At 41.0% G+C, this 20,592-nt stretch overlaps 1 protein-coding gene across 1 annotated transcript in view; it reads right to left on the bottom strand.

Moving 5' to 3' along the window:
- smo (smoothened, frizzled class receptor) overlaps positions 1 to 20,592 on the bottom strand; it is a 39,352-nt gene that overhangs the window by 11,916 nt on the left and 6,844 nt on the right. The window contains exons 4-8 of the mRNA XM_043713986.1: positions 19,691 to 19,863; positions 15,475 to 15,694; positions 14,938 to 15,061; positions 3,727 to 3,819; positions 1,333 to 1,441 (exon numbers count right to left, since the gene is read on the bottom strand). Coding sequence (XP_043569921.1) covers positions 1,333 to 1,441; positions 3,727 to 3,819; positions 14,938 to 15,061; positions 15,475 to 15,694; positions 19,691 to 19,863 — 719 coding nt within the window. The remainder of the gene's footprint in view (positions 1 to 1,332; positions 1,442 to 3,726; positions 3,820 to 14,937; positions 15,062 to 15,474; positions 15,695 to 19,690; positions 19,864 to 20,592) is intronic.

The following is a 20,592-nucleotide window of genomic DNA, read 5'->3' as shown; positions in this document are numbered from 1 at the left end:
TGATTGGTGCAGGTGTCCCAGAGACCAGGTAGTCACGAAGGGAACAGTCTTTGCAGAAGGCAGAAAGGGGTGGGGAGGGAAATATATCCTTGCTGGTGGGGCCTGTTTGGAGGTGATGGAAATGTCGGCAGATGATTTGGTTTATGCGAAGGTTGGTAGGGTGGAAGGTGAGCACCAGGGGCATTCTGTCCTTGTTATGGTTGGAGGGGTGGGGTCTGAGGGCGGAGGTGCAGGATGTGGATCTTTAACCACGTGGGAAGGGAAATTGAGGTCTCTAAAGAAGGAAGCCATCTGGTGTGTTCTGTGGTGGAACTGTCCTCCTGGGAGCAGATACAACGGAGAAATTGGGAATACAGGATGGCATTTTTGCAAGAGGTAGGGGGGGAAGAGGTGTAATCCAGGTACTGTGGGAGTCGGTGGGTTTGTAAAAAAATGTCATTCCTATTCATATATCCATCCAAATGCCTCTTAAATCTTGCAATCTACCAGCCTCTACCACTTTATCTGGCAGCTCATTCCATACACACACCACCATCTGTGTGAAAAAGTTGCTCCTTAGGTCTCTTTTATATCTTTCCCCTCACCCTAAACCCTCTAGTTCTGGACTCCTCCACCCCAGGGAAAAGACTTTGTCTATTTATCCTATCCATGCCCCTCATAATTTTGTAAACCTCTATAAGGTCACCCTTCAGCCTCTGATGCTCCAAGGAAAACAGCCCCAGCCTGTTCAGCCTCTCCCTGTAGCTCAGATCCTCCAACACTAGCAACATCCTTATAAATCTGTTCTGAACTCTTTCAAGTTTCACAGCATCCTTCCGACAGGAAGGAGACCAGAATTGCATGCAATATTCCCACAGTGGTCTAACCATTATCCTGTACAGTCACAACATGACCTCCCAACTCCTATATACTCAATACTTTGAAGCACTTCGTCATATGCTGTGGTCCTAAAAAGTGCAATATAAATGTAATAATTCCCTTTACAGAAGAAAGCTCACAAATACCACTCCAGCCAAAAATAGACTCTAAGATCTAAGAATGGAAATATGCTTCATTAACACCTAATTTGTATGTTTCTGTTAGTCTGTCCATTGTTTTATACCCAAACATCCAATTGCTGATTTTCAAAGATTTGGGGGAAGTGGAGATGCAAGGGATAGTGGAAACCGTATCCAATATGGTGACCTAAAGGGACTCTCAAAGGCTTGTAAAGACTGAACAAGTATGGAGGTACCTAATTTCTCAGATTTAGTCCTCACTGAATCAATCACCCAAAGCTAATTGGTTCTATTTCAGAGGTTGAATTAAATTGAAGGAAGTAGGATCACTTACAGAACATAGTCACGGAAACTCCTCTCCCAGTCAGCCTGGTTAAAGAAATCATAGAAATGGCATCCAAATGTGATGAAGACAAAGCCAAATGCCAAGAATCCAAAAATGCCTAAAAAGTAAAATGCAAGCCATTAAAACACTACATACTTTGCACACTTGCAAGAAGATACAGAAACACATGTACACACAGACATGGATATGAGCAGCTGAATTTAGTTACATAGCAATGGTACAGTCATCCCAGGTTCCTTTACTACGCCTGCAATTGTGAAGTCTGAAAAACAGATGATGATAAAGGTCTTTGCCACCACTTTTAAAACTAATGTGAATTCAGGCATGTTTTCTTCAGCAAATTATAATCCTGTATCAAATAAATGGGCAGTTCAGGTGAAAATGGAGGATGGAAGCTTCCTGAGTTTGAAGTAATGCATAAATGATAAACTTTATAAAATGGTAAGAAAGATATTGCTCAGCAAAGGTGAGAATTGAATGGGTTGGTGAACTGATCCTTGGGTCACTCACTGCCCGAAATACCTTAATATATTGGTTATCTCCAGCAGCCAGTCCCATGATGATAGTGCTGGAAGCTTAAGAACAAGCTGCAGGATAGGGAGAATAAGTAGAGCATGGAGGAAACAGGAACAAAATATCTTAGAAGTAGGAACAAATTGTGTCACCTATACCATCAAAAAAGTGCCGTTTGGGGTTGCTAGATCTGGTTGGACATATTCCTTGAGGTATCTCTATACAATCATCCCAACTCCATCCATCTTCACACAGCACTTTGCCTTCTCAAATCCAATCAGAAATGTAATTAACTCTTCGATATCAATTGAATAATTCTTCACTGTCAAGCAACCTTCAAGCTAATATTTTTATAGCAATAACCAAATGTGTGAAAATTCATTTGTGTGTCTTTTTTTTTCCTCTCTGGAACTGCTGGAGCAAGTGGCTGGGAGATTAATCTTTAATTTCTGCAGTCCACAGGATAATCCTGGAAGATTGACAGCCCTAATCTGTGTCTAAACAGGGCAAGTGAAAAAATAGGAACATTTTGCTAGAAATACACACCTAAACATGGCTTTTGCCGAATTCCATTCATACCACTCTGAATAAAATGGCAACCAAACATTTATCAAGCAACATCCTTAAATTGGTTGCCTCCTCATTCAAATGGTAATCACATAGGTTTCCCAATTCTGCCAGTTTCACAATATGTCCACCTGTTCTCAATCCATGTCATTGGTTCGTGCTCCATTTCAATCCCACAGTCAACTGGACAGCAAACAAGCTCACTGCAAACCAACTGAATTAGTCATGAAGTTGTCAAAAGCCTTTTCTACTAATTTCCAATAAAATAATTAATCAATAAAAATGTTCAAAGACATTTTTTTTTAAAAAACTTTTTTCCTGATTTTGCTCCAGGCAAAGTGCTGGAGATGAATAAAGAACAATAAACACTACAGCAGAGTGTTCTGGACCAGAGCAGACCTCCTATAGTATATTATGAAGATAGCCTAGACCCTAACTTTTATACTTTTAAAAGGTTTAAGGTTCTGTGTTTCAGATATGATTTGATTAGTCCACCACTAAAATCAAAGCACACTTTGTTCTTACAACACAGTTAAAATACCACAAAATGAAGAACTGGCATAACTTTATTGAAATACTTAACAAGATAATGTATCATATAACCACAAATCATCAACTGGTCCAATACAGGCAGCATCTCATAAACACATCCTTGGCAAAGGCAATTCAGTCCAGTAGAAAGGAAACTCAAAGAAACAATCTGTCCTTTTGATTACTTTTTTTAAAAAGAGGAAGCCTCTCTAATACTTCACTTTAGCTGCAGTAAATTCAAGCTTTCAGCTCCAGCAGCCAGCAAAACCTACCAACTGAAGCAAAACTAAAGTCCTTTTGGGTCTATGTGAGCCTGATTCCCCCCACTCAGGATTCTTTTATCTTAAAAGGAAACACCCAGGAAGAACTCAAAGCTGTTTATAAACTACCTGAAGGAGTAATTTCAGCACGACTGTGACAACACCCCTCTGCAAGAGAAACAGGTCAGAACACATTTCTTAAAGGCACTATAAGCCCCGCCAAGACTGCACCAACACATAATGCCTTTCTAAACTAAAAACCTTTTGCCTCTTTGCTCTTCATATCCCTCTATTCCCTGCCAATACATATATCTGTCAAAAAGCCTCTTAAAGTTGCTATTGTATCTGCCTTCACCAACTCCTCTGGCAGTGCATTCCAGCAAATATTTAATTTCTGGCATGCTGACAACCGAGGTTATATGCCAAATAGTGGAAAATTCAAGTTACACAGCAGAGAATTAACATAGTTTTTGAATATAAAGAGGTGAGTCTCATGCTGCCAAGCCCTTACCAAGACGCAGCATTGTTTCATTGATTTTACTGGCTGCTTTCTCACTCAGGAGCCCAGGATGGTTACTTTTAATTGAAAATAGAGTCATGACACCTGTAAAAGAAATAGTAGGCAACTGAAATGAGTCTGCAACATTTAGAATGTAAGAACACAAGAAACAGGAGCAGGAGGACGCTATTCAGCTCCTCAAGCCTGCCCCACCATTCTATAAATTCATGGCTGATCTGCCCCAGACCTCAACTCCTTTTTAGTGCCAGCTCCTTAAACCCTCACTTTTCTAATATTTCAAAAATCTATCTTTCTCCTCTAAATATTTTCAGTGATCTAGCTTCCATAATTGTGAGGTGACGAATTCCAGACATTCATTACCATAAGACAGAAGAAATTCCTTTGCAGTTTTCAATGAATGTCCCCTTTTATTAGTTCAAGATTTTATTCTAGTGGAAACATCTTAAAACTTACACTGTCAAGCCTCCTCAGATCACCTCTCATTCTTCTAAATTCAAATGAATAAAGGACTAACTTGGTCAGCCATTCTTGATGAGTCAACCCCTTTGAGCCAGGAATCATCCTCTTTAATCTCTATTGAACTGCCTCAAGGCCACAGTATAAATTCTTAAATACGGGGGCCCAAATCATATATGGTACTCCAAGTGTGGCCTCACCAATGTTCTGTACAGTTGTGACAAGACTTCCATGTTTTTAAACTTCAACTGATTAGCAAATAAAAGGCCTAAATTCCATTTGTCGTCTTAATTATTTGATGCACCTGCATGCTAACATTTTGTGTTTCATACACAAGGACACGCAGATCCCTCTCTGCTGCTTTTTCTTTGAGGAGACTGTCTCCATTAAAACAATAGTTTGCTTTGTTATTCTTCCTTCTAAAGTACATGACCTCACACTTTCCTATATTAAGCTTCATCTGCCAAGTCTTTTCCATCCCACACACTCCGACAACTGTATCCCCTTGCAGATTAACCATATATGAATTAACTCCACAGGGGCCAATATCCCATCACCAAGTCACCCTTTACTTACATGTGTAAAGTCCTTGACATTGATCTAGCTCCCTCAGAACCAGCACTCAGGGTTTCAGGATGTCTGACACTCCTGTTTTTTTTCCCCACATTACCGCGGTAGTACTTATTTTTTCCCCAGCACCCATGTCGTGTGTGTGCAAGTGTGAGACACAAGGTGCATGAATCTTTATTCAGTTTCCATCCACTCCCTGCGGCGCCCACCTCTCCCTGAACAACTCCAGGGTGTTGGTCGACACCGCATGCTCCTTCTCCAAGGACACCCGGGCTCTAACGTAACCGCGGAAGAGGGGCAGGCAGTCGGCCCTAACGACCCCCTCCACGGCCCGCTGCTTGGACCTGTTGATGGCCAGTTTGGCCAGGCCCAGGAGCAGACCCACGAGGAGGTCTTCAGACCTGCCCTCCCTCCTCCGTACCGGGTGCCCAAAGATCAGGAGCGTGGGACTGAAGTGCAGCCAAAAACAGAGGAGAAGGTTTTTAAGGAAATCAAAAAGGGAGTGCAAACGCCCACACCCAATATATACATGGTCCACGGACTCCACAGCGCCACAGAACACTCCTGTTCTTATCTGCCAGCCAGGACTCAGATTAACAACCATAATCAGGGGAACTCTCATTCTATGAGGTCCATCTGACTGACCTCATTACAATCACTACACCCCACCCCCTCTGAGTCATAGGGCACAGGCCTGTTCTTTTTCTTGTAGCTCCTCCTAGAATATTTAAGCACCAAGTCATTCCACAAACTCTGTCTCAGATATGGTCTATGTGCTTGTTTAGGACCATCGCACCTACTTGAATCTTGTATGTCACTGGACCTGACCTCACATCAACCATGCCTCTTACCTGTACAGGGCCATTCCTGTGGTTCCTACACCAAACTTCATTCCTATCTCTCTCTCGCTTAGCAGAGTCTAGTGTCTGGTATTGGCATTCCAGATACTGTTTCACCCTCTCTCCCAAGTTCGAGAAGATCAGATTTAAACCACTGGGGAGTCTTCTATCCATTAGCAACTCTACTGGAACTATCCCTGTAGTTGCATGAGTAGTAGTCCTACAATCAAGCAGGAACTAGGACACCTTGGTGTCTGGTGAGAAAAGAAGAACAAACTGGGCTTGCTATAAATAAAGAACAAAAATTGCTGGAAAAGCTCAGCAAATCTGGTAGCATCTGTGGAGAGAAATCAAAGTTAATATTTCAAGTCAACTGACCCTTCCTGAGACCTGAAGGTAAGTTGTAAAATGTTGGTTTATGTGAAGAAGATAGGATGACAGGAGGGGATAAGGATTAAATAATAGGAAGGGATAGAGCCCAAGGAGAGAGAAGAGCATTTGGACAGACAAAGGAGTGGATAACAAACTGTTTAAGTGGGTGAATAGCTATGAATGGGGACTGTTAGTGGCTAACAATGCATCGTGTGTAATAGCAAACATTGGTATGATAACAAGGCCTGATGTGTGGGGTAGGGGTAAGGACATGGGAGAGCTCAATCCTAACGTTGTTGAATTCGGAGTCCAGAAGGCTGCAGGATCCTCAAGCAGAAAGTGAGTTGTTGTTCTTCCAGCTTGCGCTGAGCTGCACTGGAGCACTGCAGCAAGCTTGAGACAGATGTTGGCCAGGGAACAGGGTGTTGTTGAAGTGGCAAGCAACTGGAAGTTCAGGATCTTTTTTGCAGTCTCTTTTTGTGTTGTTATTCTAGTGAATCTGTAGGCTGTTTCTTTAAACCTGCCTTCAAACTTTGGACTGCTCTTTCTGCCTGACCATTGGATGACAGATGGTATGGCCTTATAATTCAAATGCCATTCAACTTTAGGAAATATTCAAATTGCCTCTAGCAAATGATGGCCTGTTACCTGTGACCAACACTTCCAGGAGTCCGTGTTTTGCAAACGATGCATGCAGTTTTTCTGTCGTCATCCCAGTGTTTGACAAATGAACTCTACGCACATCCAATCGCTTTACGTGGGCATCCACAATGACTAAGAACATTGAGCCCATGAAATGACCTGCATAGACTATGTGTAACTGATTCCAGTGTTTACTTAGCATTCCCACAAGTTTGGGGGAGCTGGTGGCAGTAATTTCTGTCCTTGCTGGCACACAGGGCAATGCTAAACCAATGCGGCTATGTCTGAACCCAGTCCTGGCCAGCAGACATAACTTCGCACCAACATTTTCATTTTGGAAACACTTGGATGACCCACGTGGAGTTTAGCCACTATCTGGCAGAAACCTTTGCTCACGACAATCACTCTTGCTCTCCATAATAAAATGCTGTCTCCTACTATGATCTGGTCTCTCTGGGTCCAAAAATGTTTCAGTTCTGGTTGTGACAGCCCTTTGGATTCCCCATCACTACCAGTTGTTTCAGTTTTGCTAGGACTGGATCCACTGCGTCTAAAATCTGATATTGTCAGCTGTGACTGGAAGCATATCCAGAAAATTTTAAAACCGTTATGGACTCTTCCAGTGGCAGTACATGGGCTCAATGCATCTGCACTCACTACTTGGCCTCTTGGACGGTGTTGCAATAATTCAGACTGAAACTACGTGCAGCACTGCCTTGTCATCTTTAAGGAGACTTAGCAGGGATTTGTGGTCCGTTATTATTACAAATTTATGTCCGTAAATGTATTGGTGGAACGTCCTGAATCCAAATTTGACCGCAAAACCTTCCTTCTCCATCTGACGTTTTTACACTTTGCATTAGCCAAAGTCCTGTAGGCATTCTTGGTAGTATTAATGTGCAGAAGGATCTTAGAGTCCATGTGCATAGGTCCCTGAAAGTTGCCACCCAGGTGGATAGTGCTGTTAAGAAGGCATACGGTGTGTTAAGTTTCATTGGTAGAGGGATTGAGCTCTGAAGCTGCAATATCATGCTGCAACTATACAAAACGCTGGTGCGGCCACACTTGGAATATTGTGTACCATTACAGGAAGGATGTGGAAGCATTGGAAAAGTTGCAGAGGAGATTTACCAGGATGTTGCCTGATTTGAAGGGAAGGTCTTATGAGGAAAGGCTGAGAGACTTGGATCTGTTCTCATTGGAAAGAAGAAGAAGGCTAAAGGGGGAATTTGATAGATACATACAAGATGATCAGAGGATTAGATAGGGTAGACAGTGAAAGACTTTTTCCTAGGATGATAACGTCAGCTTGTACGAGAGGATGTAACTACAAATTGAGGGGTGATAGATTTAAGACTGATGTCAGAAGCAGGTTCTTTACGCAGAGAGTGGTAAGGGTGTGGAATGCCCTACCTACTAATGTTGTCAACTCAGCCACATTTGGGAGATTTAAACAATCCTTAGATAAGCACATGGATGATTTTGGGATAGTGTAGGGGGACGAGCGGAGTATAGTTCACAGGTTGGCGCAACATCGAGGACCGAAGGGCCTGTTCTGCGCTGTATTGTTCTATGTTCATACACTATTGGGCATTCCTCTACACTGGGTCACCCGTGAGCTAATATTACCCCAGTACCTATGGGGAGGCACCATGTCAATACTTGATCTTGCTCAGGATCATAGTGTGCCAACACCTTAGACGATGATAGCTGTTTCTTCATTTCCCTGAAAGCTATAGCTTGGCTACATGACCATTTCCAGGGCTGACCCTTTCTTTGAAGTTTATGCAAAGCTGCCAGGATGGATGCCAGGTTATGTATGAACATACTGTAATAATTGACCAGGAAAAGAATAAACCTACACCCTGGTACAGACGTGGGAGTCGGGACACTCTCTAGCCCAAGTAGGTCATTTGGGGTGCCTGGAACACACAATTTTCCCTCTTAAGGCATACACCCACCTTGGAGAAATGTCTCAGGACTCTGTCCAAGTGCTTCTTATTGGGCTTCACTGTTAGTACCACATCATTTAGCTAAATGGCAATCTTGTAAAATGTTCACCTTCATCTGCTGAAATATTGCACAGATTGACAATACCCAAATAGCAGTCTTGTATATTGATACAAACTCTTATGGGTATTAATTGTAGCATACTTCTAGGGATCCTCATCTAACTGCAATTTGCAAGTACGCATGGCTCACATCCAGCTTTGTGAAGGACAGCTCCCCATGCCAACTTTGTGTATAAATCCTCTAAGCAAAGGAATGGGTATTTAACCAGCTGCAAAAAAAGTAGTTTACTGTGTATTTAAAATCCCCACAAAAAGGCGAACAGACCTGTCAAGCTTTGCAATCAGGATGACTGGTGCTGCCCATTCTGCAAACTGGACTGGTTTTCTTCACTTTCCAGTCTTCTGATTTCTATCTCCACTTGTGTATGTAAGGCACTGGATAGGACTTGCAGAATCGTGAAATTGCTTCCTGGTCAACGTGCAAGGTGGCTTTGGCTCCTTTGATAGTCCCTAGACCTTCTGGGTATTTAGTTCGGATTTCACTCAGGCAGTTATTTTCTATTCGAAAAATATTGAGCCAATCAAGGGGAATCTTTCTCAACCAATTTTGCCCCATTAAAAAGGTTTGTGTCCGTGCCTTTCACTATAATCAGTGGCAACTGAAACAATTGCTACTCTTTAAGAAACCAGAACCGAAGTTCTACCCTTAATCTGTAAACCCTTAACCTAGATCCATGGTATAAGTTCTCAGTCTAGCTGAGATCTTACACAAACTTAAGGGTTCGAGTCCAGAGCGAAGTAATCACTGTAATGGCCACATTGGTATTGACCTCCATTAGAACTAGATGACCATTTAACCAGACATTTATTTTGGTTGCTTAGCATATTCAAATCAGAACCAATGTAACTGTTCCAAACCAGATACAGGTAGACTTTCTAGGGTGTGCACTCTCCTGGATACCAGCCTATGAGTTCTCTTACTCAATTTCGTTCTGGTGGAACTCCTTTGCTGTCTCAAGTCTGCATACTAGCAGCGACAAAAGTGGTTTGCTGGTCTGGATCCTAAAGTTTGGCTAAGGCTTGGCTTTGTTTTGGGGTTTTGCTGTGGAGTTAGAGTCCTTCTGTTCAGGATTTGATAAGGTTCCCCATGGTAGGCTCATAAAGTCAGGAAGTATGGGATACAGGGAGATTTGGCTATCTGGATTCAGAATTGGTTGGCTGATAGAAAGCAGAGAGTGGATGTTAATGCAAAGTACTCTGCCTGGAGGTCAGTGGTGAGTGGTATCCCGCAGGGCTCTGTTCTTGGGCCTCTGCTCTTTGTAGTTTTCATAAATGACTTGGATGAGGAGGTTGAGGGGTGAGTTAGTAAATTTTGATGACACTAAAGGTTGGAGGTACCGTTGATCGTATCGAGGGCTATTGCAGCCTGCAGCACGACATGGACAGGATGCAGAGCTGGGCTGAGAAATGGCGGATGGAGTTCAACCTGGATAAATGTGAAGTGGTGCATTTTGGAAGGTTGAACTTCAATGGTAAATGTAAGGTTAAAGACAGGATTCTTTACAGTGTGAAGGAACAGAGGGACCTTGGCGTTCAAGATCCCTCAAAGTTGCCACCCAAGTGGATTGAGTTGTTAAGAAAGCATATGGTGTTTTGGCTTTCATTAACAGGGGGATCGAGTTTAAGAGCCGCGAGGTTTTGCTGCAGCTCTACAAAATCCTGGGGTGAGACCACACTTGGAATATTGTGTCCAGTTCTGGTCGCCCTATTATAGCAAAGATACGAGGCTTTGGAGAGGGTGCAAAGAAGGTTTACCATGATGCTACCTATACTGGAAGGCTTGTCTTACAAAGAGGTTAACTAAGCTCGGACTTTTCTCTCTGGAGAGAAGGAGGAAAAGAGGTGACCTGATCAAGGTATACAAGGTAACAAGAGGCATGGATAGAGTCAATAACCAGAGACTTTTCCCCTGGGTGAGATTGATTGGCACGAGGGGTCATAGCTATAAGTGTTACGAGAGTCAGAGGTACGTTCTTTACACAGAGTTGTGAATGCATGGAATGTATTGCCAATGGTGGTGGTGGAAGCAGTCACTAGGGACATTTAAGCAACTGCTGGACATGCATATAGACAGCAGTGAATTGAGGATGTGTAGGTTAGGTTATTTTATTTTAGATTAGGAATAATCTTCGGACCTGTTCTGTACTGTACTTTTCTATGTTCTATATGTTCTGAGTGAGGTTATGCAATTGCTTTCACTCAGGTAGTATTCTTCAAGCACAGTGGGACTGGCAAGCATGTCCAATTCCATCAAAATACCCTGCAACTCATATGCTCTACTTGCAGCATTTTCCAATGGTAAAACCAGTTATAGTGTCTATGTGAAATCCAGTTGGGCTTCAGCTAGTAGGCACTTTGCGTGGTTACATCATTAATCCAATATATCAAATGGTCTCTTAGCATCTCAGTAAGGGTTAAACCCAAATCACATGCCTATGATAGTCATCTTAAGCTAGTCAAACATCCCTACAGATTCCCTTGGTTCTTGAGTTGCCAAGTAAAAACAAAAGCAACTCAGAATTAGAATGGCTTGGGGTCATAATATTCCTTAACTAAATCGATCAACTATCGAAGGCTTTTAGTATCTGCTGCCTCAGGGAAAGTTAAGCTCTTAAAAACTGGGGCTCCACAAGCTGTCAGAAGAATTAATTGTTGCTTTTCATCTGCCCCAATATTCTTTGTCCAGAAAAAAAAATGCAATCTTTCTACATACTGGTCCCAGTCTTCAATGGCAGGATCGGACGAGTCAAGCTTCCCAAATAACAACATAATGCCAGAAATGCTTACCCCAATTCAGAAATGACTGTTGTAAGCAATTTCTTCAGGAGCATGCTTTGCTCTCGTCACCACTGAAGTAACTCTACAGAAGCTGGTGTACCATCACCAAGTCACCCTTATTTACACGCAGAAACTCGACACTGATCCAGCTGTCTTAGAGCTAGCTCTCAGTCAGGGGTCTCTGTTGGACTGGATTAACAACCCAATCAGGAAACTGATTTTCTATAGTATCCACCTGGCCTGACACTATAATCACTGCAATACAGGAGCAGGATTAAGCCAATCAGCAGTTTGAGTTTGCTCTGCCATTTGATCATGGCTAATATGTTTCTCAACCCCATCTCCTGCCTTTTTTCCCTAACCTTAGATTCTTAATTAGTAAGGGAATCAATTTATCTCAGTCTTAAAGACACTCAATGACTTGGCCTCCACAGTCTTATGCAGCAACAAGTTCCACAGATTCACCACCCTATAGCTGAAGAAATTTCTCCTCATCTCAGTGCTAAAAGGTCACCCCTTCACTCTGAGTCTGTGTCCTGCACCCTAGTCTCTCCTACTAATGGGAACATCTTCTCTATGTCCACTCTAACCAGGCCTGTCAGCATACTGTCAGTTTCAATGAGATACCTCCATTATTTAAATTCCATCGAGTACAGACCTAGAGTCCTCAAGTGCTCTTCATATGACAAGCCCTTCATTCTTAGGATCCTTTTCAAGGCCAGAACATCCTTCCTTAAATACAGGACGCAAAATTTTACTTTATGATTCTTTATGTCTTCATCCCAACATGCCCTCCCATCTACTTTTCTAACAACAACAAATTTGGATACGTTACACTCTGTCCCTTCATCCAAGTCATTCTTATAGATTGTAAATATTTGAACCCCTAGAACTGAGCCCAGTGGCACTCTAAGTTATGTCTTTCCAAAAAGAAAATGCTCCATTAATCTCAACTCTGTCTTCTGTATATTAACCAATTTTCAATCCATGCTAATACAATATCCCTATACGTGAGCTTCAATCTTGAGCACCTCATTATGTGCACCTCATCAATTGCCTTCTGGAAATCCAAATAAGCCGCATCTACTGGTTCCACTTTATCAATTCTGCTTGTTAAATTCTCCAGGAACTTTAGCAAATCCTTTAAAAATGATTTTCCTTTTACCAAATAATAGTGACTCTTGACTCTATTTGATTGTGTTAAACTTCTCTAAATCTCTTGTTATTTCTGCGGTAATAATGAATTCTAGCATTTTATTTAAAAGTAACTGCAACTACTAAAAACTGGAAATGAATAAAAAAGTTACAGAACATAAAGCATAGTGGAAACAGAAATTGCTGGAGAAACTCAGCAGATCTGGCAGCATCTGTGGGGACAGAAGCTGAGTTAACATTTTGAATCCAATAGGTGTCTTTTCTGTTCCACCACTAAACCAGGCAACAAATGGTATTCATGCAACATACAATAGTTGAAAACGATTTTCCTCATGCTTCCTCTTATCCTTCTACTCATTGTATTAAATATATACCGCTTGGTAAGCTACTTATTTGCTCAGGGAAACAGATCTTTCCTATTACCCTATGTTGGACTTCCATAATTTTGGATACTTCTCAACCTCCTCTTATTGAAGGAAAACAACCCTATCCTATCTTACTTTTCCTCATAGCTGAAATCTTTAAGCTCTGGCAACAGTCATGTAAATCTCATTACTCAGCAAAGGTGTCCTTCTTGTCATGCAATGACCAGAAATGAACACACTATTCCAGCTGTGGCCTAAACAGCATTTATATACTATTCCAGCATCACAAAGAATAATACGGCACAGGAACAGGCCCCCCAAGCCTGCACCAACATATTTTGCCCTTCCATATTAAAATGGTCTTCACTTACAGGATCCATATCCCTCTATTCTCTTCCTATTCATGTATTTGTCCAGGTCATTCCTGAATACTGCTATTGTGACTCTCCAACCTTTCTTTACAGCTAAAATCCCCCAATCCAGGCAACGTCCTAGTAAATCTTTTCTGTACGCTCTCCAAAGCCTTCTGGTAGTGTGACGATCAGAACTGTACACAATAATTATGTCTGCTTTCGTGTTTTATACCTTATCTGAAGATGGAGAGTAAAGAGTTAATATTTAAGATTTGTAACAATGTAATTAACACATGGTAATACCTCAGGAAGACTCCATAGTTATCTGTAATAATGCGAGTGAATCACAAAATGAGCATGAGATTTGTAACTTGTGAATGGAAGTGCAGCAAATCAAATCAAGGAGGATAATGGCCAAGGACGCACTTGTGGAAGAGCTTGTGAGTGCAGCAATTAACACCTGGTGTACAAATCAAGGAAGACAAAAGCTATCAAGCTGGAACATCTGCTGATAAGAACGATCGGGAACAAAGACAGTTTCTTGCAAAATGTACATGTAACTTGTAGATTCATAAAATTGCATAAATAAACCAGCCCAAGCTGTATTCGATGAGAAGTCCAGGCACCTCTTTGTGGACTTGACTTCTCCCAAAAACTTTTGTCAATAAACTGTGTTTGACCCACTATCTATCTGAGCGTGGTAATATTTTCCTGACAACATTATCCAATAAAGTATTCTATACGCCTCCATAACACTATATCAATCTCTCCTGCCACATGTGGGCATGCACTCCCAAGATCTCCCAGTTCCTTTACCCCTTTAATGGCCTTCCATTTATTATGTGCTCATCATATGCATAAGCTCATACATCTCCAAACTGAATTTCTTTTGCCACAATTCCACTCACTCAAATCAGACCATTGATATCATTGTAGAGTTGACAGTTATCCACTGTACTAGTGACTACATGACTTGATATTATGTCATCAAAGTTCCCAAATCACTATCATGTACAATAAACAAAAGATCTAACACTGATCCCTGTAGAACACCATGGAAATTACTTTCCTTTCACAGAAATATCCATTGACCATTACCTATTGTTTCTTGTTGCTGAGCTAATTTTAAATTCAGCTGGTCTTGTTCCCCAGTATTTCAAGGCCTTTTACATTTTTGACTAGCCTGCCATGTGGAGTCAACTGCCTTATCAAATCCACGTGGACAACACCTACTGCACTACCCTTAATCCTTCTTGTTACTTTTACAAAAAACTGAATTAGGAGGAAACAATACCATGCTGTCTATGCTTAATTAATCTGTGTCTCTCCAAGTAAAAGTTAATCCTATCTCTCAAATGGTACTGGCTGATTTTGTCAGTGTTAGACCCTATTGCTTGTGGAAAAGGAGAATAATCAAAAGGTACACAGTCACCACAAACCAACATTGGGAACTGATTTCATAGAATGAGATCTAGCCATCAACCGATATAGCATTGATTGCTTTTGTACTGCATCTACCTGATGCACAAGTAAAGCACACAATGGTAACAAAGACTAAAATTGTAAGGTCTGACATTACCTTTCATACAATAATACATACCTCTTATAAGGAAATAGCCACCAACCAGCAGAACAAGCCCAATTGGAGCCAGGACAAACCCTGCCCGGAAGTGATAATTCTTATATCCAACAAAGCAGATTCCACTCACCGAGTCTCCATCCACCTATAGAACAAAATAATCATAGTAGCATGATCATCCCAAAGGGAACGCTTCACTCGTAGACTCAGACCATGTACAAGTTAAGGTTATTCTCATTTTATTTATTGGAAATAGATCTTCACTCAATTTTAATCAGTAACTCTACAGTACCTTCACCTTGAACCAATCATCTACTGACCACATGAATTTATCACAATTCGCTCCTCAACCATCATTCTAAATTTGGCTCCTGTTCCAAATCTTATTGCAATCCTCAATGACATCTCTGACGTTCATTACATTCCCAGCATCCTCCTCCCAAAATAAAATCACAGGGTCCTTAAAACCTTCATTCCCAGACCCTAGTTACCATTGTTCTCCTGCCAATCCCACCAATCCCTGTAGTTTCTGGACAGCACAATAGGAGCATGAATTACCTGTGCCAGAGCCAATATGGCGACAGTCAATATAAATGGGATTGACCAAGTGACGAGATGGAAGTAGGATGTCTTTCCAGAAAGAGGCTGATAGGTGGTGCCGAGGGCCTTGAATGACATGTGCCAAGCGTAGGTCAGCATCACAAACCAGATCACCCCAGACATGAGAGAGTAGTAGACTATAATGAATATTATAACACAGGAGAGTGTTTCATTGGACCTGTCAGAGAAAGAGCAGTTTATAGTGAGATCTTTCTGCCACAGTCTGGACATGTGAATCTGGGAATCTAATATATTCAAACCATGATGTATAAAATTACAAAGAAAAGAGAATTGCATTTATATGGCTCTGTTCAACACTTTAGGGCATCCCAAAGCACTTAACAGCTAATTGAATACATTTAAAGTGTAGCCACTGTTATCAACGAGGAAATGTATCTTATTTAAATGATGTTTGTAGAAGGATAAATATCAGCTATGACACCAGGGAAGACAATCCCCCCTTTTTTCAAAATAGCACTACAGGACTTTTGCATTCATCCAAGAGGGTGGGCAGGTCTCAGAATTTTCTCAAAGATAGCATCTCCAACAAAACAGTACTGCACTGGGTGTGTCAGCTGACAATTTCTGCTGAAAGCTCTGAAATGAGACTTTCAGTTATCATCATCAGGTGGTGATTCAAGGCAACTGTGTTTTCCACTGAGCTATACCTGGGTCAAGGGAGGTGTGTGTGTGTGTGTGTGTGTGTGTGTGTGTGTGTGTGGGGGGGTAATTTTTTGATGCCTAATGTCTTAATTACTCCTGTATGGACCAAGTTTGATTCACAGTATGTGCTGAGCTATTTGAATCTCACCCAACACAATGGACTACACCTGGAGAATTTGTAAATATAACTCTTTATGCTTAAATTCTTATTTTATATACACAGTTGTTTTTTCTCTTTTATTTTTACCAATCACAGGATTATCTGGCCTGAACAGTTTTCTATCAAATTTTTTTCCTCATCCAAATGTAACAGTAAATAAATACAATAAATACTGTTGAAAAAGTTACAATGATTTTGTCTTTCTTTGAAAGTTACTTAAATTCACATTGAAAAGTAATTATCAATTGTGCATTTAACCAAATAGTTCAGCTGTATGTGAGTAAATCACTTGGCTTGGGTTGAACATTCTCAAGCCAATAGGAACGATCAAACAAAGTCACCTACAACACTAAGCTGGGACATTAGCTCGGAATACAGTTAGACTTAAATCCCTTCTGTATTATTACTGAATTGAAGAAAAAAAAAACATAGAACATAACAGCACAGTACAGGCCCCTTGGTCCTCGATTTTGTGCCGACCTGTGAAACCAATCTGAAGCCCATCTAACCTACACTATTCCACTTCCTCCATATGACTATCCAATGACCATTTGAATGCCCTTAAAGTTGGCGAGTCTACTACAGGTGCAAGCAGTGTGTTCCATGCCTCTACTACTGAGTAAAGAAACTACCTCTGACATCTGTCCTATATTTATCACCCCTCAATTTAAAGCTGTGTCCCCTCATGCTAGCCATCACCATCCAAGGAAAAAGGGTCTCACTGTCCACCCTACCTAATCCTGATTATCTTGTATGTCTCAATTAAATCACCTCTCAACCTTCTTCTCTCCAAGGAAAACAGCCTCAAGCTCCTCAGCCTTTCCTCGTAAGACCTTCCCTCCATACCAGACAACATCCTAGTAGATCTCATCTGAACTCTTTCCAAATCTTCCACATCCTTCCTGTAATGCTGTGACCAGAATTGTACGCAAACCTCCAAGTGTGGCCACACCAGAGTTTTTTTACAGTTGCAGCATGACCTCATGGTTCCAAAACTCATTCCCTCTACTAATAAAAGCTAACGCACCGTATGCCTTCTTAACAACCCTATCAACCTGGGTGGTAACTTTCAGGGATCTATGTACACGGACACCGAGATCTCTCTGCTCATCTACACTACCAAGAATCTTACCATTATCCCAGTACTCTGCATTTCTGTTGCTCCTTCTGAAGTGAGCCACCTCACACTTTTCTGCATTAAACTCCATTTGCCACCTATCAGCCCAGCTCTCAGCTTATCCATGTCCTTCTGTAATCTACAACACCCTTCTGCACTATCCACAACTCTACCAGCATTAGTGTCATCCACAAATTTACCAACCCATCCTTCTATGCCCTCATCCAGGTTGTTTACAAAAATGACAAACAGCAGTGGACCTAAAACAGATCCTTGCAATATACCACTAGTAACTGAACTCCAGGATGAACATTTCTCATCAACCACCACCCTCTTTCTTCTTTCAGCTAGCCAATTTCTGATCAAAATTGTTAAATCACTCAATATCATGCCTCCGTATTTTCTGCAATAGCCTACCATGGGGAACCTTATCAAATACCGTACTGAAATCCATATTCACCACATCAACCGCTTTACCCTCATCCACCTGTTTGGTCACATTCTCAAAGAACTCAATAAGGTTTGTGAGGCATGACTTACCCTTCACAAAACTGTGTTGACTATCCCTAATTAATTTATTCCTTTCTAGATTATTATAAATCCTACCTCTTATAATCTTTTCCAACACTTCACCCACAACCGAAGGAAGGCTCACTGGTCTATAATTACCAGGGTTGTCTCTATTCTCCTTCTTGAACAATGGGACAACATTTGCTATCCTCCAGTCTTCTGGCACTATTCCTGTAGACAATGATGACAAAGATCAAAGCCAAAGGCTCAGCAATCTCCTCCCGGACTTCCCAGAGAATCCTAGGATAAATCCCATCAAGCCCAGAGAACTTATCTATTTTTACACTTGCCAGAATTGCTAACACCTCCTCCTGGTGAACCTCAATTCTATCTAGTTTAGTAGCCTGTATCTCAGTATTCTCCTTGACAACATTGTCTTTTTCTGGTGTGAATACTGACAAAAAATATTTCGTGCTTCCCTCGCTCAGTTATAATCTAATCTTATAATCTCTTAGTCAGTTCTGCTACAGATTTTAAACACTTGTATATATTTAGTGCCATTTATTACATTTGGATTTCTAAAAGTGCTTTCAAGCAAATTAAATACTTCTGAAGTAGAGTTACTTCTGTAAGGTGGGAAGAGGTTACCAATGTGATATTGACCAGATAACCGTTGATCCTGATTTGATTGAGAGATAACTATTTGACAGTACATCAGAATCACTACCAAACTAAAGCTTAACACAAATTACTTCCTTTTTGTTACAAAAATGGGTTGCTCTACAGAAACTGAAAATTAATTTTCTGGACACTGCTGTAAAGAACCCCAGAGTCAAATCATAGCAGCAACTGAAAAACAAATTATGTTTTAAAAGTATTCTTTGGTCATTTTTCTGTATTACAGAAATACTGGAAAGAAACTGGATGACTACGCAGGACCTTGATTCTGGAAGTCAGGTGATGAAACTTCCAGGATTACATCCAATTAAAGTTGGCAACTTTATATTTAAACCATAACCCTTTCATCAGTTTGGGCCACTCAATATGCAAAGCATCACATCTGTTGAGACATTTATCTGTCTTCCTGTAGCTGCCTCTTCTCCAAATGAGAACAAAAGGCCACAACAGTAGGATTGTTTCAGTCTGAGACTCAGAAGATTTCCTTTCATATGAAATGAATGACTGAATCCATCTGCTTATGGATTTTGAATTTGTCCGAGTCCATCAATCGCTAACAGTCTTGGTAATATATTAGATTCCAAGCAGCAATTTTTCTCATATTTATCTGTAAACTTTACAAACCAATACCTCTTTTAGAATACCGTATAAACGTTTAGTTACTAACCTTTGTGTGCTCAACCACTTATTGGTTTTCAATAGAGTTGTGTTGATAGGCCATTCAGCCCAATTGAACAATGTCAGTGTACATATACCACATAAACATTTACCCAGACTAATTATCTATCCTTTTCAGCATAACCTTCTATTCCTTTCTCACTCATGTTTATCTGGCTTCCCTTTAAATACATAAATCTATTCACTTGAACTAATCCTTATGGTAGTGAGTTCCCAGCTATGACATTTATAATCTTTCAGTTCTGCTACAGATTTTATTCTTTATGACTGGAATATGGAGGCAAATGTCCTCAGAAGACCATGCATGACTAAAATCACTGTCAGAAGAGAGTGTGACACACAAGAAAAAAAAAGTAAAATAAATGTACGTTGGCTCTCCAAGTCGCATGGTCCCATCTGCCTTGCACACAATCTCTTTCCGTGCTCCATCCATGAATTGTGCAAGCCAGCCAATGCTCCCAATGAAGAAACAGGCATTTACGTAAAACAAGATGACAGCAGGGTAACGGTTAGAGTTCTTCCAGTCAGCAACAAAAGTAGCCTAAAAACAAAAAGGCAAACTAAATATAACATGCAAGAAGTTAGGCTCAGAATAAAATCTCAAACAGTACAAGGTCCTTCAACAGTCATACAGGTGCTAAAATGCTTGGGAAATAAGTACACCAGTGATGTCTGCTGGAAAAACAATAATGCTACTTTGTTGACAACTAAATGAAGGGTACTAGTGCTGGAAATTGGACCACCTTTGAATGTCAATATGGACCATTCATGTTGGATACACTGGTTGGACAGACAATTGCAGCTCCTTATCCTCTCCATTAATAATGTCCATTGTGTTCTAATCTCAACAATACATTCCCATGATTTAATAAGGACAGCATGGGAAAGACATTGAGCTATTCTAACTTGTACTAAATAGTGAATACTTACACACTGTGGGTACCTGCCGATAAGGAACTGACTTGAAACTCTCCAATATTTTGGACTCTTACAACCAATATACCCTGTGCTGCCAGCATGTAACTCTGCCTTGTTCCTGATGAAGGGCTTATGTCCAAAACATCAACTCTCCTGCTCCTTGGAGGCTTCCTGACCTGCTGTGCTTTTCCAGCACCACACTTAGATGTACAGCATGGAAACAGATCCTTTGATCCAACTCTTCCATGGCCGACCAGATATCCTATCCGAATCTAGTCCCATTTGCCAGCACTTGACCTATATCTCTCTAAATCCTTCCTATTCATATACCCATACAGATGCCTTTTAAATG

The sequence above is a fragment of the Chiloscyllium plagiosum genome, chromosome 23, assembly GCF_004010195.1.
Source record: "Chiloscyllium plagiosum isolate BGI_BamShark_2017 chromosome 23, ASM401019v2, whole genome shotgun sequence".
NCBI lineage: Eukaryota > Metazoa > Chordata > Chondrichthyes > Orectolobiformes > Hemiscylliidae > Chiloscyllium > Chiloscyllium plagiosum.
Note: the sequence above shows the minus strand (reverse complement) of the source record. Positions and strands in the feature narration are given on the sequence as shown.